The sequence below is a fragment of the Strongylocentrotus purpuratus genome, unplaced genomic scaffold (genome assembly GCF_000002235.5).
Source record: "Strongylocentrotus purpuratus isolate Spur 01 unplaced genomic scaffold, Spur_5.0 spur5_scaffold_1, whole genome shotgun sequence".
NCBI classification, from domain to species: domain Eukaryota; kingdom Metazoa; phylum Echinodermata; class Echinoidea; order Camarodonta; family Strongylocentrotidae; genus Strongylocentrotus; species Strongylocentrotus purpuratus.
This window is the reverse complement of record NW_022145594.1, coordinates 42,399,072-42,416,072: the sequence shown is the minus strand read 5'-3', so window position 1 is coordinate 42,416,072 and position 17,001 is coordinate 42,399,072. Positions and strand designations below refer to the sequence as shown.

The 17,001-nt window shown below is 36.8% G+C and overlaps 1 protein-coding gene across 1 annotated transcript in view; it reads right to left on the bottom strand.

Annotated features, from left to right (window-relative positions):
- LOC585391 (amyloid-like protein 1) overlaps window positions 1-12,223 on the bottom strand; it is a 42,661-nt gene extending 30,438 nt beyond the window's left edge. Inside the window, exon 1 of the mRNA XM_030978253.1 lies at window positions 11,948-12,223. Within this exon, the coding sequence (XP_030834113.1) occupies window positions 11,948-12,208 (261 nt within the window). The 5' untranslated portion in view covers window positions 12,209-12,223. The remainder of the gene's footprint in view (window positions 1-11,947) is intronic.
- Window positions 12,224-17,001: the final 4,778 nt, after the last annotated feature.

Here is a 17,001-nt window from a genome sequence, read left to right as displayed (position 1 = left end):
TGTTTGCCTTCGTGTACATGTAAATATGATAAGACTCTGAAATGACAGATCCTTTATGTTATTCTGTTTCATTCATATCTGTCAAGAGTTGTTACACATACAGTTAGCAAATTATTCATACCCTTATAAAGTTTTGTATCTTTTGAAGTATGTGAAAATTTGATTCGTCCCGATTTACATTCCTTAAGAATGTGACATACAGTACTAGAGCTTACATCTTAAAGTATTCAACAAAGGCCCTAATTCAACCAGTCCACCTTTCATTCTTGAGTAACGAAAAACTTTTAAAAATACAAAATTTAGAAGGGGTAGGAATACTTTAGTTGTTAACTGTACATATGCATATATGTCATATTGTTTATTCAATTTCAAATTGCTTTACTTTCCGTTATTTATTACGTTTTTATAGAAATATAAAATAAACTAAATTACCGGTAAACTTAACGTTTAAAACTATGATTCTTGTGTGAACACAGCCATAAATCAGAATATTGAGACTAAACCGTCATCAACAGCAGATTGCTTGCTTGCACGTTTAAAACTTTGTATACTTGTTGTTCAAGTCTTGAGTGAAACCTCATTGATGCTAGTGTATCATAGTTCAAAACTTTGAGGTTTCACAAACTTAAAGTTTAAAGTTATGATGATCATGTTTGATGATGATCATGCATGAACACAGCTCCTATCAGAATAGGGAGACTAAGCAGTCATCAAAAAACACTGACAAAAGAATGGCTTTATAAAGGGGTGTAAAATCAATGTCAGATTTCCAACACAATACCAACACTTCACAACAATAGAAGTCGAAGTTTGTCTACCAAACAAGCCCACTGTGAGCTTTCACAGCTTAATGATGTTATTTTGTGGAGTGGGGCTTGTTAGTTTCCCACCTTTAACATAACAAGTGGCCTGGGTGTGATAATATACAGCCCTTAAAAGCCTTGTTTATGTGTTTTTTTTAACTGCAAACAATTGTTCAGTAGAAAAAAATTGTGTTTGCAAGAGACCAATAAATACATCTTATCTTATAAAGGGAGAGGTTCTAAGTTTCAATGTAGTATTCCGACAACATTAGATGCTAAAGATAGGGATGAGAGGGAGAGGGAGAGGGAGAGGGTGGGAGAGGGAGGGAGAGGGAGGGAGGGAGGAGGGAGAGAGGGAGGGAGAGGGAGGGAGAGAGAGGGGAGAGAGAGAGAGAGAGAGATAGAGAGGAAGGGGTAGGGAAGAAACCTCACACGATCAGAATCCATACATCATTTGATCAATTAGTCTGTCATCATCTTTTGATCTTACACTGTACCATGTATTTCCTGTTCCGCTCACGCTCGATTTAAAACGATATTTTTTCACTAAACAAGCTCGCGGCACTTCCTGTCAATTGTATTTAGAGGAACATTATAATTTACTAACTTAAAGACAGATAAATGTGCGGCTGCATGATATTATACAATGCTATTTTGGTGTCTGAGCTTGAACTAAATATAGTTCCTTCTTTTATTTGCCATTGCCCAACTTTAAGTGAATAATTGGTTGATTCCCCAACTTTGGGATAGCTACATGGGAAAAGTGAGCAATGAATCTCTGGTACACTCAAAAAGAGCTCTCGAAAACTAAAATACAGATCTGGTAGGGAAAAAAATGTCATGTACCGTTGGGCATGACTAATTAGCTGACGACCATTTCTATTTGGAAGTAATGATTCTCATTTGTGCCTCAAAATTTATGTCATGCATGGACCCTAGATTCTTCTTTTATTCTGAAAACTTCTGTGTAAAACAGACTGTACATGTTCATGTATTCCTAATTTTGACCAAAGAGATTCCCAACTTTTGCTGTGAAACATCAAAGGTCTGCTCATGCTTAATTCTTCTAATAAATTCCTAAAAATAAACTTGTGAGAAAAAAAATTGCATTTTAAAGGCCTCCATTACACTACCCAGACCTTAACTTTTTTAACAGGATCTACTTCGTCTCTCCTAAATCACAAGTTTTACAACTGATTTAACATGTTGATTTCTCACCTCTATATTTGCACAACTACTGTTACAGTCCCACATATAACAATTACTGTACGGTTCATTGCTTTTCTAATAGTCGCACCCTGCATGTTAAGTACATGATGGAAAAGCCTTTTTTTCGCTCTCTTTGCTTTGAAGTTTCTTTGTCCCCGGGACCTGCGGCTGGAGGTGTAACGATCCCTGTCAGAGCGTGTGAAAATTGGTCCCACCGAGCTGGATACGGGCACTTTGTTGCCGCTTAGACCAAGTGGGGTGCCGCAACGGTTTTTGAGGGTCTTGTTATTTTTAACATTCTCTCTTCTTGTTATGCCCTGCATCTAATACTCGATCTGGAAAAGAGTGCAGTGTCAAAATACGTTTGATGCAAAGGTGTAGACCTGATCTTAAAAAGTAGACAAAGTATCATTTACATGTTTTTCACATTCATGGGCATACTAATACAGTAAAATACCCTCCTTGTATCTGAGTTGACAGTGCATTTTATTTATTTACATGTCTGTGATTGGTTATGGGCTATCCATTCTATTTCTTCTGCTCTAACATTTTTCCTTCATTATATCATGGAGCTAATCATGATCACACACTGATGATTAGTCAGCTGTCACGTTAATTGACCTCATCAAAAATAGTTCCTTTATAAATACGGTTCTTTATAAGCTGTTGTTTTCTAGTCTGTACGCTCCTTTCACTATACAATGATTCTTTATACGTTTCTTCATAAGCTGTTGATTTCTTGTCTGTACGTTCCTTTCACTATACAATGATTCTTTATACGTTTCTTTCTAAGCTGTTGTTTTCTAGTCTGTACGCTCCTTTCACTATACAATGATTCTTTATACGTTTCTTTCTAAGCTGTTGTTTTCTTGTCTGTACGTTCCTTTCACTATACAATGATTCTTTATACGTTTCTTTCTAAGCTGTTGTTTTCTTGTCTGTACGTTCCTTTCACTATACAATGATTCTTTATACGTTTCTTTCTAAGCTGTTGTTTTCTAGTCTGTACGCTCCTTTAACTATACAATGATTCTTTATACGTTTCTTTCTAAGCTGTTGTTTTCTTGTCTGTACGTTCCTTTCACTATACAATGATTCTTTATACGTTTCTTTCTAAGCTGTTGTTTTCTAGTCTGTACGCTCCTTTCACTATACAATGATTCTTTATACGTTTCTTTCTAAGCTGTTGTTTTCTAGTCTGTACGCTCCTTTAACTATACAATGATTCTTTATACGTTTCTTTCTAAGCTGTTGTTTTCTAGTCTGTACGCTCCTTTCACTATACAATGATTCTTTATACGTTTCTTTCTAAGCTGTTGTTTTCTAGTCTGTACGCTCCTTTAACTATACAATGATTCTTCAAGCCTTTTATTAAGTCAAAGCAGACCGGGAGCCAAATATCTGAAAAAGCGGCTCCCGGTCCTTATTTTTTTTAGAGAACCGGGAGCCGTTTTCCAGGACCAGGAGCCGTTTCCAAAATTGATGAAAATATGTACCGTATTCTTTTAAATTATTTGTTAAACGTTACCTTTTATTTATACATACGGTAGTTTAATTTCTAGTTTAAATTTTGAGCACTCTAATATTAAATCACTCATACCTTAGATAAATCTGTCATTTGTAGTTGTTGTAGTTCATGTTTAATACTATTTTCATGCCGTTAAATGTCAAAAATTTAAAAATGTTGGGAAGGGGGGAATTAAATTATTTCTATAAAAAAATATTTAAGAAAAACCAGATCTATAATGACAATGCAGAGCTTCCAACCTGTCGCTTTCAAAAAAACATATTATTCAGCTTGAAAAAACATATTTTAGGTGAAAAAAAAGATTATGCCTGTTTTACGTTTTTGTTATTTTCCCTATAAAATGCTATTGCATTCATGTTTCTTTGAATAAAAACGCATTCAATCATTGAGAACGGCCGACCTGTCACTTAAAAAAAAAAAAAAAAATAATAATAATTAGAAAATTAAAAAAAAAAGATTTGTTAAATATATTTACCTATTTTATCAGAAAAGTCCATTATTCAAAACATCACAGAATTTTAGTCAATGAGTACGAGGGCCGCTCGTCTGGCAAGTCTGGAGTTGCAATCAACTTTGTACATAAAGTCAATGCATCAGCAGATCCGGTGTTTTGATTTTCATTTGCCTTTTTGAAGATACCATTACATTCGAAGGGCATGCGATAGGCCAAAAAACTGGTAACAAAATCGCTGATTTCTTGATTTTTAGCGCTATTTTGATGAAACTGTTTCTTAAAACTGGGCTTAACCCCCGTGAGCTTTGGAAATATGGCTCCAATTCCGCATTTTTGACAGCAAAATTTGGCTTTGGGGATGGATTTTTGGAAGTTACATCGAGACTTTCTTGTACTATTACTAACACTGTGTGTGTACTGCAGTACAGCACTGATGTCATTTGTGTGTGTATGCATGGCCTGGGCTGGGGAAATGCGCTCCTCTTTGAGTGGTGTACATCCCATGTATTGTGTGCTCCGTTCTCCGCTAGGAGTAGGAAATAGCGGCCGCTCGTATTCGTGCTGCAATTGTTTCTGGGCGATTTTAATTAGGATTCTCATTATAATGATTTGTTAGGGTTCATTCTGTCCACGTTTAACTTGTATCAAGTAAGTTTTTGTCACATTTGTGAACATTTAGTGCTAGACATGTGGAAGTTTATGAAACAGAAAATGTTAATTCTCCCAGACCGGGCGCCAGAAATAAAAAATGAACGGCGCCCGGTACTCATTTTCCCCGTCTTACCGGGCGCCAAAAGTCAGGGACCGTAGGGTAAAAATCGCCCGGCGCCCGGTTAATAAAAGGCTTGTGATTCTTTATACGTTTCTTTCTAAGCTGTTGTTTTCTAGTCTGTACGCTCCTTTAACTATACAATGATTCTTTATACGTTTCTTTCTAAGCTGTTGTTTTCTAGTCTGTACGCTCCTTTCACTATACAATGATTTTTTACACGTTTCTTTCTAAGCTATTGTTTTCTTGTCTGAACACTCCTTTTACTATGCAATGATTCTTTGTACGTTTCTTTAAACGAGGTTTATTAGTCTGAACAAGCCATCAGTGTTTGAATTCAGGCGAATGATTGGACACTCAATATGTAGAAAAGCACCAGCAATATCAGGCCTTCCAGGGACCCTTCGAGAGAGCTCTAAATTCAATTCAGGAATAGATTGACATTTCTCTCTCTCAATGGGACTTGTTATCTTTAAGTCACCTACATAACACACAACATTCATCATTCACCTCACCTTCAAACAAACGTCAACAACTTTCTCAACGTTACGGAGAAAGTTGAGTTCTGGCCACGTAATTGATTGTATCGTGAGAGAAGCCGACTAGAAGTGATTGAAAAAGGTTGCTGCATCTTTTTTCAGCACGCATGTTTAATTTTGTGTATACTGTGAGGTTTCGGAATCATCTAAGAGTAAAAATCAAAGGAAATTTGGAGCCCATTTCTAAAGCAGTATTGTGCTGTTCATGGAAAAGTATATCATAGCAAACGTCAAAGGAAGCATTTCACAAACAAAAAAGCCACCACAACAAAATCATCTAACGTCTTCGCTGTGTTTACATGAGACAAAGTGCACGAGATTGACTACTTTTTTTTAAGGTCCATGAAATTCCCTGATTTTTCCCCGATTTGAGTGTTTTTCCTCTAGCTCCTTGACTTTTCCTGATTGGGAAGAAGAAACAAAAAGGAATTCATTTTCAAATTCCCTCAGATTTCTAATATTTGCTGTTTTGACAAGTCGGAACAAAATTCAATGTGGCTAGGAAAAAAATGTCTATAACAACCCTTTCTTCACATTGTTTGAAGAGCATCAAGAAATCTTAGCTCAATCACAGCTCAATACACTGGTCATTGCGATGGGAAAGCTTTACAATAACCTGACAATAGGGTCAACCTGTATCAGGGGTGGCACCAGGATTTTGTAAAAGAGGGGGCACAACTGTCCTAATATTTTGATGAAAAGACCCTGCCCCCCAAAAAAGTTATCATCTCAAAAATCGGGGCACAGGCAAATTTAGACTTCTGTATTAAAAGGGGGAGCCATGGGCCGGTCATGCCCCACCCCTTGTCGTCCCCCCCCCCCCCCCCCCCCCTCCCCCTCCATGCTCCACTGACCTGTATCTATATATGCGCTCCAAATAACCAGATTCTTGTAAATAGAAGAACCTTCACTGAAAAGCAATTGTCCAGAAGTGGTGAGGAGTCTTTTATATAAGAACCCCCGAAAGGGGTCAATCTCATTTAAAGTGCAAATAATTGGCTAGATTATAATTGACCCACTGCCTTTCTTCTCCTTTTGATATAACTGGCCAAAGTAATATTGACCCCATATTCCATATTATTCCCCCATTGGCCACTTACTCCCTTTGTGAGCTGGCCACCATCCTGCGTAATCATTTAGCCCCTTATTCCCTTTATACAATGATTTCATACTATAATATGTACAGGTATACTGCAGTATCCTCGCCAAGGGAATAGTGATATAGGAGTTAAACCAATCCTGAAGCAATTAATTATTCACAGTCCAGCAATAACAAAATCTATTTTGCCCAAAATGTATTTTTCTATAGCAGGACAGCAAGCTTTCTCCCCCTCAAGCTCTTAGGGTGCGTTCAAGCAGCATTTGTTCACCCTAGAATCACGGTTTTCAAAGACGTTTAGTTTAAAACACGGTTGCGTTCAAGCGATTTCAAGCATTTTTTGTTGGTCGTAAAAATAAACGTGTTTAAAAATGCAAACTTGAAACGCTGAAAAAGATGCGTTTTGTACAACGCGTTTTTTTTATGAGCAGTGGCTGGGCTTGAAATGAGTGAGAATCGGCGTTGATGAAAAATTGATTGAATGCTCTCCCGCAGTAACTGTGTTCTTAACGGCGTTTTGATTTGTGATTCAAGCTTCATAAAATGGCTTGAACGTACCCCTAGTCTTACAATCAAATATCCTGCTCTTCAGTAGAGCCACCACTGGGAAATGGCAGTAAAGGAGATGTCCAGCGGTTTGAGCTCTTGACTAGCAAAGGACGTAGGTTCAATCCCAACATGGCACTTATGTATTTTGCCAAGACATTAAGCTACATTTGCGTCTCCATACCCAGGAGAATACGGGGAACTGGTAGGATGACCAAAGCCTTTGCGACAGTAATTGCCATGACATGAAATGGTGCTCAAGTAGTTAAAACTGAAACTGAATTACACTGTTCTTATTGACAAGCTAGTATAAAAGGGCTTTTGCCCAGGTAATATAAACGGCTGACAATCTGTACATGTATATTCCATTATCCTTATTCCCTTACAACCAAATACCATATGGTCCTGTAGTGCCACCACAGAGAGAAATTAGTTTGCAGGCACAAAACCTTGTCCTTCATAATTCATTGACAATAGAATTAACTACATGCTTGTTGACGGCACTACACACAGTTAACTACTAAATTATTCATATCCTTACCCTACGTTTTTTAATATTTTTTTAAGTACAGGTGTATAAGAAAAATTAATTCGTCCAGATTTATATTTCTTGAGAATGTGACATATCAAGTACATTAAAAAAGTATTCAACAAAGGCCCTAATTCAAATAGTCCACCTTTATTTCATCAAATGTATAATTCAGTTGTTAACTGTAAATGAAGGTAGAGCTTGTTAGTAACAAGCATCCAAAACAAATGGGCATAACAAAAAATATTTAACAAATTTAACAGGGCTCAACCCTAAAACTTTCAACATGGACTGGACCCCCTGCTAAAACCAAAGTTAAACCAAAGTTCTTGTAGACTCTATAATATTATAATATAGCCTGCTCTTGAGTCAGCATGAGACTGGCAAAGTAAGGCTAGGCTCAAAGCTTTAGGGAATTGTATTTGGTAGTCAAAATACAGTCTGCGCTGGGAGACTAGATATGAACGGTGGTGAAGGAGTTAAAAACCGATACTGAAGCAATTATTCACCGTCCAGCGTACAATTCTTTGCCCAGATGTAAAGGTGTTTTGATTGTAATGTGATCGGGGTCAAAAAGAAGTCTTGCGAACCCCTGCTACGTCAGAGGTGATAATGCGTGGTCGAGTTCAAACGAGAAGCCCTACTAGCACCCCGCAAACAGGAAATCAGAGGTGTTAATATGGAGAATATCAACAAATATTACAAATCAAAAGGAATTCTATAAATATAATTTTTACACTTCCACATGAATATTGCAGTGCTGTAGTTTTCATTTCTTGATTTCATTCTCATTTTACATGTACATGTACATATTTCTTAATCATTCAAATATTTACTTTTCATCAATACTAAACGTTTTCTTTTCCATTTCATTGGTTTATTTGATCTATTTAATTTCATACTTCTTATGTTATTGTTTTTTGGATATCTTTAATTTTAATTTAATCAAAAATCTATTTACCATTCCTATTGATTGATTTGATCTTTTTCAGTTTTAATAATTTCATAATTTTTCATAATTTTGTCATAATTCTTATTTTCATTTATTTCTATTTCAACATTCCTTTTTCATCATTTAATCTACAATGTATCTCATCTTTCTAAATATTTTATTGGGAATACGTAGGCCTACATGTATGTATAAGAATGTACACAAATGCTAACTACAAAGAAACAATGTGGTTTTACATAATGTACAAGCCTAAATGCATATAAGCCTACATAAATATGTAAAGATACTGTCATTATAGTACGAGTAGCGGAAATGCAAGACCAATGTGTGCATTTGTGTAAATTGTTTATTTGTTTGTTTGTTTTACCTGACTGCTAAGAAAGTATGTGTATGCTCGTACGTTTTCAAGCAACCAGAGGCCTTTGAATCTTCTCTGAGGGACTTTTAATGCCTTACCAAAGGGCACTAGCACATCGACTTTGTTTCGAACCCGGAACCTCCCGATTACCAAACCACTGCTCTACCACTGAGCCATCGCGCCTCAATTAAAATCAATAATTTTTTTTATTTCGGGAGAGTCTCCTCTTGCAGACTATCATCGAGGCAGGTTCCTGGGTGCAAGACTTTCGCCTCGCGGCATGCGACCACTCCAGATGATAAACGAAGAAATCTGAACGCTTCCCTCACACACAATGGTGCTCTATCTGACGCTACGGGGCACACACGGCCTTCTATCAGCAGATAAATATAACTCAAGTTTATAAGAAAGTATGTCGACAGTGTATAATTGTATATCACTGACATATATAGGAATTTAATTTTCTTGAAACCCCTATTATGAATCATTAAACTAGCCTAAATACTACCCCCCCCCCCCTTCCCCCTATCCCCCTCCCCCATGTAAAGGGAGAAGGATCCATCCTCTAAAATCATGAGTGTCTTTCTCTTTATAAATACTGTAAAGGATTATATTTTGGAGAGACTACGCGTATACACAAAATGTATGTAAACTTTAAGCAATTATGAGAGCAATACAAATTACCTGAATTATCATTTCTGATTAGCAATTCTTTGTTGAATTAATGATTACTTTATATGGGAGTGGGGGGGTGGTTCTGTCTGTATGTTAGACATTTTTGGAATGCATTCATATCCTCTGGCTTATACAAGTAATTTGTGTGCATGATTTCAAGAAATGCTTCTCTACTGAAGTGGAAATAGAAGATCAGGCATGAGAGACAAGCAGCACTTCAGATTCTGTTCTCTACTTGAATATCGCAACGACAGAATAAAAATATTTTTCAAGCATGGCAAAGAAAGGTGTTCATATATCATGACTAAGATTGCACAACGATACCCAAGACATTTTTGACACATCTAAATGTGTCTACATGAATATGTAAATCTCTATCCATTTTCAAGTACAAACAAATTGTTGTTTACATTTTTCCAGAATTATGATAAAACAGCTAGGAAAAAATGCAAGTGATTGGTCTTAAATGCACATGATGGCGGTCGAGCTGGTACTCCCCCCCCCCCCCCAAAAAAAAAAAAACTGTTCACTAGAGGAAATACATATTTTCTATTTGTATCACCTTAGAATGCAGTGTCCTTTATTTTACTTCACAACCTTATATCATCTCAAAGACTGATAGAATACTTTCAAATTGTATATTCCCATTTGATACCTCAAATCGAATATCCATTATACATGGCGACCACAAACTGTCACCTCAAGAAGAAAAAAAGCCACTAACTCATCTATTTTACATTTTCCTCCGTGACAGGATCAAGTCTGCCCCCCCCCCCCCACTCTTCCAACACCCCTTCATCTTGTATCAATTAATATCACCATGGCAATTCATCATCTCCCAATCCCCCAACTGCCAATCAGGAGAATCCTACTTCAAAGAACAAAGAATACACTAGGAATCGTAATCTAATTTGTATGCAATATGAGGAAATTATCATACTCGCTGCTGACAAACAAATCTCGTCCCCCCCCCCCCCCCCCCCCCGTCTCTACTTCATCTCATGCTAACCCATCATTACAGCAATGACCCGGACCCCCTACAATCTATATGTATAATCCTACCTCAAAGAACCCACTAGGAGTCGTCATCTAATTTGTATGCACTAGGCAGTACATTATCATCCTCGGCACATATCAATCCTCGACCACCCCCCCCCCCCCTCTCGACTTCATCCTTAACCACATCATCACCATGACAACGACCCCATCCCCCGCACTTGAGCAAACTCAATGCTAGCAACATTTCGTTTGCTCAGCCCCTCCAGTGTGCCCTAAATTAGCATCTGCTGCGGCGGAACAGCGGATCGCATCCCAAGTCCATGGGATGACTCATCCCGTCCTCGTTTCAGTGAAAAACAGCTTCACTGAGTCAGTCTCCCACTAAATTATTCAGCCGTCCTCAACAGTATAATGTGCTATGGGGTAACTACACATTGCGCCTAATAGCAGACAGCATCACATTTTGCAACAAAGAATGGCGCAGTTTAAAAAATTAAAAACTTTATTCAGTGGCGCCACTTCAAGAGCATATTTCGCCCCTTTTTGCATCTTCGAAGCTCTCTCCTCCCAAAAGTCAAGAGGCTATTTTTGGTGAGAGTGAATTCGGGCCCATGACAGGCATATCACTTTCACTTAAAGATTGTTTTAGTTTGCAAAAGGGAAATTTCTTCTAGTGCCGATCCTTCACTAAACGTCCAATCTTTCGATGGGGGATAACGTTTCATCTTAAAATGGCGTCGCTTGAACTCAATACTGTTCGCAAGAAAGCTCGTATTTGGAGAAGATAGAACTAAAATCCCTCTCAGACTGTACATCATGTATGCTTAGAGCCAGAAGGGTATTAAATCATAATCTCTCACATAGAGCTAACACCCTCCTGGCTCTCAGCAGACAAGTACTTATCGTTTCATGTTTCATTTTGTCTCTCAGAGCTTTTCAGGATGATGCCAAGCTTTTTTAGGAAAGAGACAATTGTTATCATTTTCCTTTCAAAAGTGGGTTTTCCCTTTCTATCCCTCAAAGCCTACAAGCACAATTAGCACATAGATATGGAGAAACCTGCATGTACGTATATTTCCTAACTTTGAATTTTAAATTTGTCATGGCACATATAATCATAATATTGGTATTTGCCAGAACAAATTAAGAAATATACATGTGTGTATATGCAGGCTTCTGCATATCTATATGCTTGTATGCTTAGAGGGATAGTATGGGAAAACCTACTTTTGAAAGGAAAATATTAAGAAATTGATTCCTTCCTAAAAAGAGATTCACAATTATTATCTATCCATTCAGTAGAAAGCTGAATTATAAATAACAAGTTATGATTTGGGTATTTTAAAAGCATATGGACACCATGTTTATAACTTTACAATAAATGTATTGAATGAAAATCTAGATATATAATATCATTTTGATCCATGTTTGGCTATGAACTGAAAATATGATGGAAAATAAAAAAAGCGATTATAAATTGTCTTTACCGTTTTGCAGTAGTTGAGGACTTCTGTTGCGTCGGCGGTGAATTCTGCTGATGTATCGGTCAACCATTGACCCGAGAGGATATCTGCGTATTTGTTGAAGTATCCTTTCCTAACGGCTACTCTCAGTTCAAACCTTGATGATGATGGGTCAAAGGCACCAGCAGCCAACGCCTGGAGGAAGATAAAGAATGAGAGAAGTTGGTTAGATGGTCTAAATTTGATGCAGTCATAATCACCATTATTATGTTGTTTTATAGACATTATCAGTAGCAGGAAATTATCCTCACCTCCACAAGCAATATCATTACTTGATCAACATCATCTACATCTTCCACTTCTCAATACTTTAATCATCGTCTTTGACAAACATCATCACCATCATCATCATCATCACCGTCATTTTCATTATCAGCATCATCATCGCAACCATCACCATCACCATATTCATTATCAACATTGTCTAATGATTGTTTTTAAAGATTAACAGTCACTGTCAGCTTCAAAGTAATCTTCATCCCCTCAATCATTCATCTTCCTCCTCCTCATCATCATCCTCTTCCCCATCATCATCTATATTTCATCATTATTACCATCTTCAGGTTCATAATCATTCTCATTACCTCAATCATCATCAATAGTAGAATTATTTTATCTCATTTTTGTATACATCATCCATATCATGATTTTAACTATCATATTCATTATCAAGACAAACATCTAACACATCCGCTTACATGTCAACAGTAACAAGTACACATACATGCATGTATGAATATACTGCAGTCCAAATACATGTACACTACACAAATACAGATGAAGGCAAGATTAATGCCTTGAAGCAAGCCTACACTTGTACACTAGTCGAGACCGGAAAATAAAGGAAAGATTAATGCCTTGAGAAAAGCCTACATCTTCGCTCTAGTTGAAGCCTGAAAGCATGCCTCTAAAATCCAACAGGACACCAACAAAATTGTCATGCTCATCCATTTCATTTGCGATGCGTGACATCTTCCATTTCGGTGGCAAATTTCACCGTTGTCTCATCACCATGCAATATGCATTCTCTCTCCATCTCACATTCTATGCTAGATCTGTCATGTCTATGCCTCTCTCTTTCTCTTTCTCGATCATTCTCTATCTTTAACATGATACACCTTTTCTCTTTCTATTTCTTTCGCTTCCTATCACTCACACATACTCTCTCTCTCTCTCTACTTTTCTCTCTTTTTCTGTCAATCTTTTTCTCTCTCTTTTCCTTGCTGCCCCCATCCCCTTCTCTCTCTCTCTCTCTCTCTCTTTCTCTCTAGACTGCGATTTCTCAACCTTTTCTCTCCCTCTCTCTCTCTCTCTCTGTGTTTCTTTCTTCCTCTCAGCATACACCATCGTCTCTCTCCGTTTCAATATGTTTCTATCTCTCTTTCTCTCCCAATTCAAGCCTACATTGCACATACATATACTCAGTTTTGAAATTGTCTCTCACTTTTTCTACTTTATATCTCTTGTGCTCTCTCTCTCTCTCACTCTCTCTCTTTCTCCCTCTCTCTATCTCTCTGTGTTTCTTTCTTCCTCTAAGCATACACCATCTTCTCTCTCTCTCTCTCTCTCTGTTTCAATATGTTGCTATTTCTCTCCCTCTACCAATTCACATTTACATGTAGGCCTACATTTCACATACAGATTCAATGTACAAAACTCAGGTTTTATATTATCTCTCACACTTTCTTTTTTTTTATCTATCTCATGTATCTCTCTCTCTCTCTCCCGACTTCATGAGCACGAACCCAACAATTCCTGATCAGTCATTGCATCACACTATTTCCAATAAACATAAACAAAAGCTAAAATTCAGCCCAACGTCAAGCATTCGCACTTTCCTACCAGCCAAAAACGCAACCTCTAATTATTCATGAGAGTCGCGGTCACGGCGGAGCCTACGCACACATTGCATCCCTGAGATACACGCTCGCTCGCTGACGAGCATAATTAAAAAATAGAAGAGGGAGAAGTGAAGTGGTATTAATTCCGGTTGCTATGGCTACCAGAAATTACTCTGATCCGCTGCTCGATGTGCATTAAAAACCCTCTGATGGCAGATTACAAATGCATTACAGTCTGGATATATGACAGTATTGGGATATAACAATATATATATGTCAATGTCACTATGGCATGAGGAAAATGATGTAAATTTGTTTTGTTCTTAAATAGAATTGAAATGGTTTATCAATAAAAGGTCATTGCAGCAAAAGGCCAAATTGGGGGTTGGATAAAATAAGATGTTATATAATTGAAGTGGAAAATATTGTAGGCATGAAAATTGTATTTCAATAGTCAGAATGCAATTTGCATACATTCTGTGTTCTTACATACATCATATTCATATTCATATTTATTTATATCTAAGTAGGACAAGCTATAATGTTTGTCCTACCTAGCAACAATTAATGTATGCAAAACTGGTGAATGAAATCATTTGTAACAAGTCTCTAAACACAAATTTGGCAATTAAAATTAATTACATAATGAAAATGGCCTATTCAATATATATATATATTTCCAGTGAGAACCAAAACATCTACATTTCAAAGTTCAAACTTTTGACATTTTTGTTTGTCTCAGTTTTTGTGTATCTAATCTTAGACAATGGTTGGGCAAACTGAATACATTTCTAGCGCAGGCATGTATAAATATATGCTTAGAAATCAAGAGCGATCTCCTTTGATGGCCTCTGAGAAGTGAAAGCCTGGTTATCAGGCAGGCAGGCCTAATGTAGCGCCCTCGTCTTCGATCGCTAATCAATACTGACTGGGGATACCTACGATAGAAGGGAGCTTGGGAAAGGGAAGGAATAATAAAGTCCCATGTCGTTACCCTAGTAATAGAGAATACATAATGAAGCACAGTCTGGGCTTATTATTCTCAGAGTGCCTGGCATTCATGGTAAAATGGAGTCTCTTTGTTTTGTCAGTCTGTTGTTTCATGTTGCCTAGGCTCTTTGTTCTTCTTTTATTTAACCACGCATAGTTTTAACATTGCATCATTTCACAATTTGTACATCCCTGTTATTACAGTGCTTTAACAGCAGTAATTTTGCTTTTTAATCTTTCCAAAGTTGATAATGCATTCAGAGAAGATAAGTGCATTGTTTAATTACTTTCATTTTTACAGTGAATTTGTTTTGAAAAAATGATGAAAATGAAAATGTAATGTTCCCATTTTCTTGACTTCATTTTATCTTACATTCAGTAACTAATCTCTACCTTTTGGGAAGATTTGAAGTCTTCATTTACTGTATATTCCATTTCTCAAAATTCCTTTTTTCAAATGAATCTTCACAGATCATTTAAAAATTACATTTCTCACATTTTGGGAGTTCTGCTTTACAATCCTTCAATCTCACTGTATCATCCCTTCAATTCACACCCAAACAAAACAACAACAAAAACAATTTAAATTTTAAAACTTCAAGCCAGGCCCTGCCAGGCAGTCCAAAATCGTTGCTCGTCTTTCCTTCTCAACGCTTAGAAATCAGCACGGAAGCAATCGCATATGGGGAGTTTTGGCCGCGAAACCGATCCCGAAATCAATCACTCTAATAAGCGAATGGGCCTGTAAATACCAGAGCTATATTTAGGCCAAATTGGCAGCCATTCTGCCCAATTCTAAGATGGTGGACCGCGGTGGAAATCCAATGCGCCAAGTTAAGATGAAAAGTACATTCTTTTTACATCTACTTAAGTACTCCCCATTTTGTCTTTCGTGAATATGAAGAAGAGAAAGAGAAGAAGAGAGGTTAGAAATAGTAAACAAAAAGGGCATTTGTCCAGTCTATTTTGGCAGAAAATAGAGTACCCCTTGATTATTCCTAGCAAAATGCCATACAAAGTAAATTAGGAGGCATGTTTTTGCCCTTTTCCATCCTTTCAAAAAGTAAATATCCTCATATTTTGATAATAGATATCTCTAAGTGATTGGCATTTATAGTTCTATACCTAAATGTAAATGAAGATAATTACCTATTGTCTATACAAAATAAAATTATGACTTAATCATACTTAAATTATGACTAAATTGCTCTTAAACTATGACTAATTCACACCTAAGTTATGACTAAATCACACTTAAATTACGACTAAAACGTACTTAAAGAGAAGGTTGAGTTCTGGGAAGAGGTGAAAAATAATTTGTGAGCGTTATCATTCATATTATGCAAGTGTGGAAGAACATCAGATAAGACATGTTCCCTGAAAAGCATGGCTCTTCAAATGCCTTCATATTCTAAATATGTCATTAACATCGTAAAACTCGGGGGGGGGGGGGGGGTAGGATTTTTACGCCACGTGTTCATGTAGTCCCATATACATCTTACCGTGTACAGTGTTTGTAACTTTACCAAGACTTGGCCAAATTTCTTATCATTTTGATGATTCCAGAACCTTGCAATACACACAAATTCTCACATATTAGATGATCAACCTTTTCTGGTCGATTCCACACCGTTTCTTTCACGATGCAATCGCATGACCAGAACTCAACTTCATCTTTAAGTTATGACCACAACACACTTAAATTATATCTACTGTAGATCACATTTAAATTATGACTACAACACACTTAAATTATGACTAAATAACACTTTCATTTATTACTCATTTTAATGGATTCTTACAAAAACCAATCAACAAACAAAAAATAGATTTTAAAGATTTTTCCAGGCCAGCTTTTCCTTTTTCATTCCAATATTTGTGATACTGTCTACCCTGTGTCAATCAATTCTTCAACACCTTTTTCTTATCATTTCATGCCTTGTTCCGCCAACGAATTTAATGCCATTGTCATTTTACAATAGCTTTTTTATCACAATAGAAAACCTTTTCAAGTTCACACTTCAAATGTGATCACATCTGTGATTTTCTTACGCAATTTTCTGCAAATTTACAAGAGAAGCATCTAGGTAATGTAGATGTATAGCTCATCAAGTCTAAAATAATTTTCAGTAGTATCATACTATTCTCTCAAAGGAATCAACCTCACCATACAAAGTAACAATATGG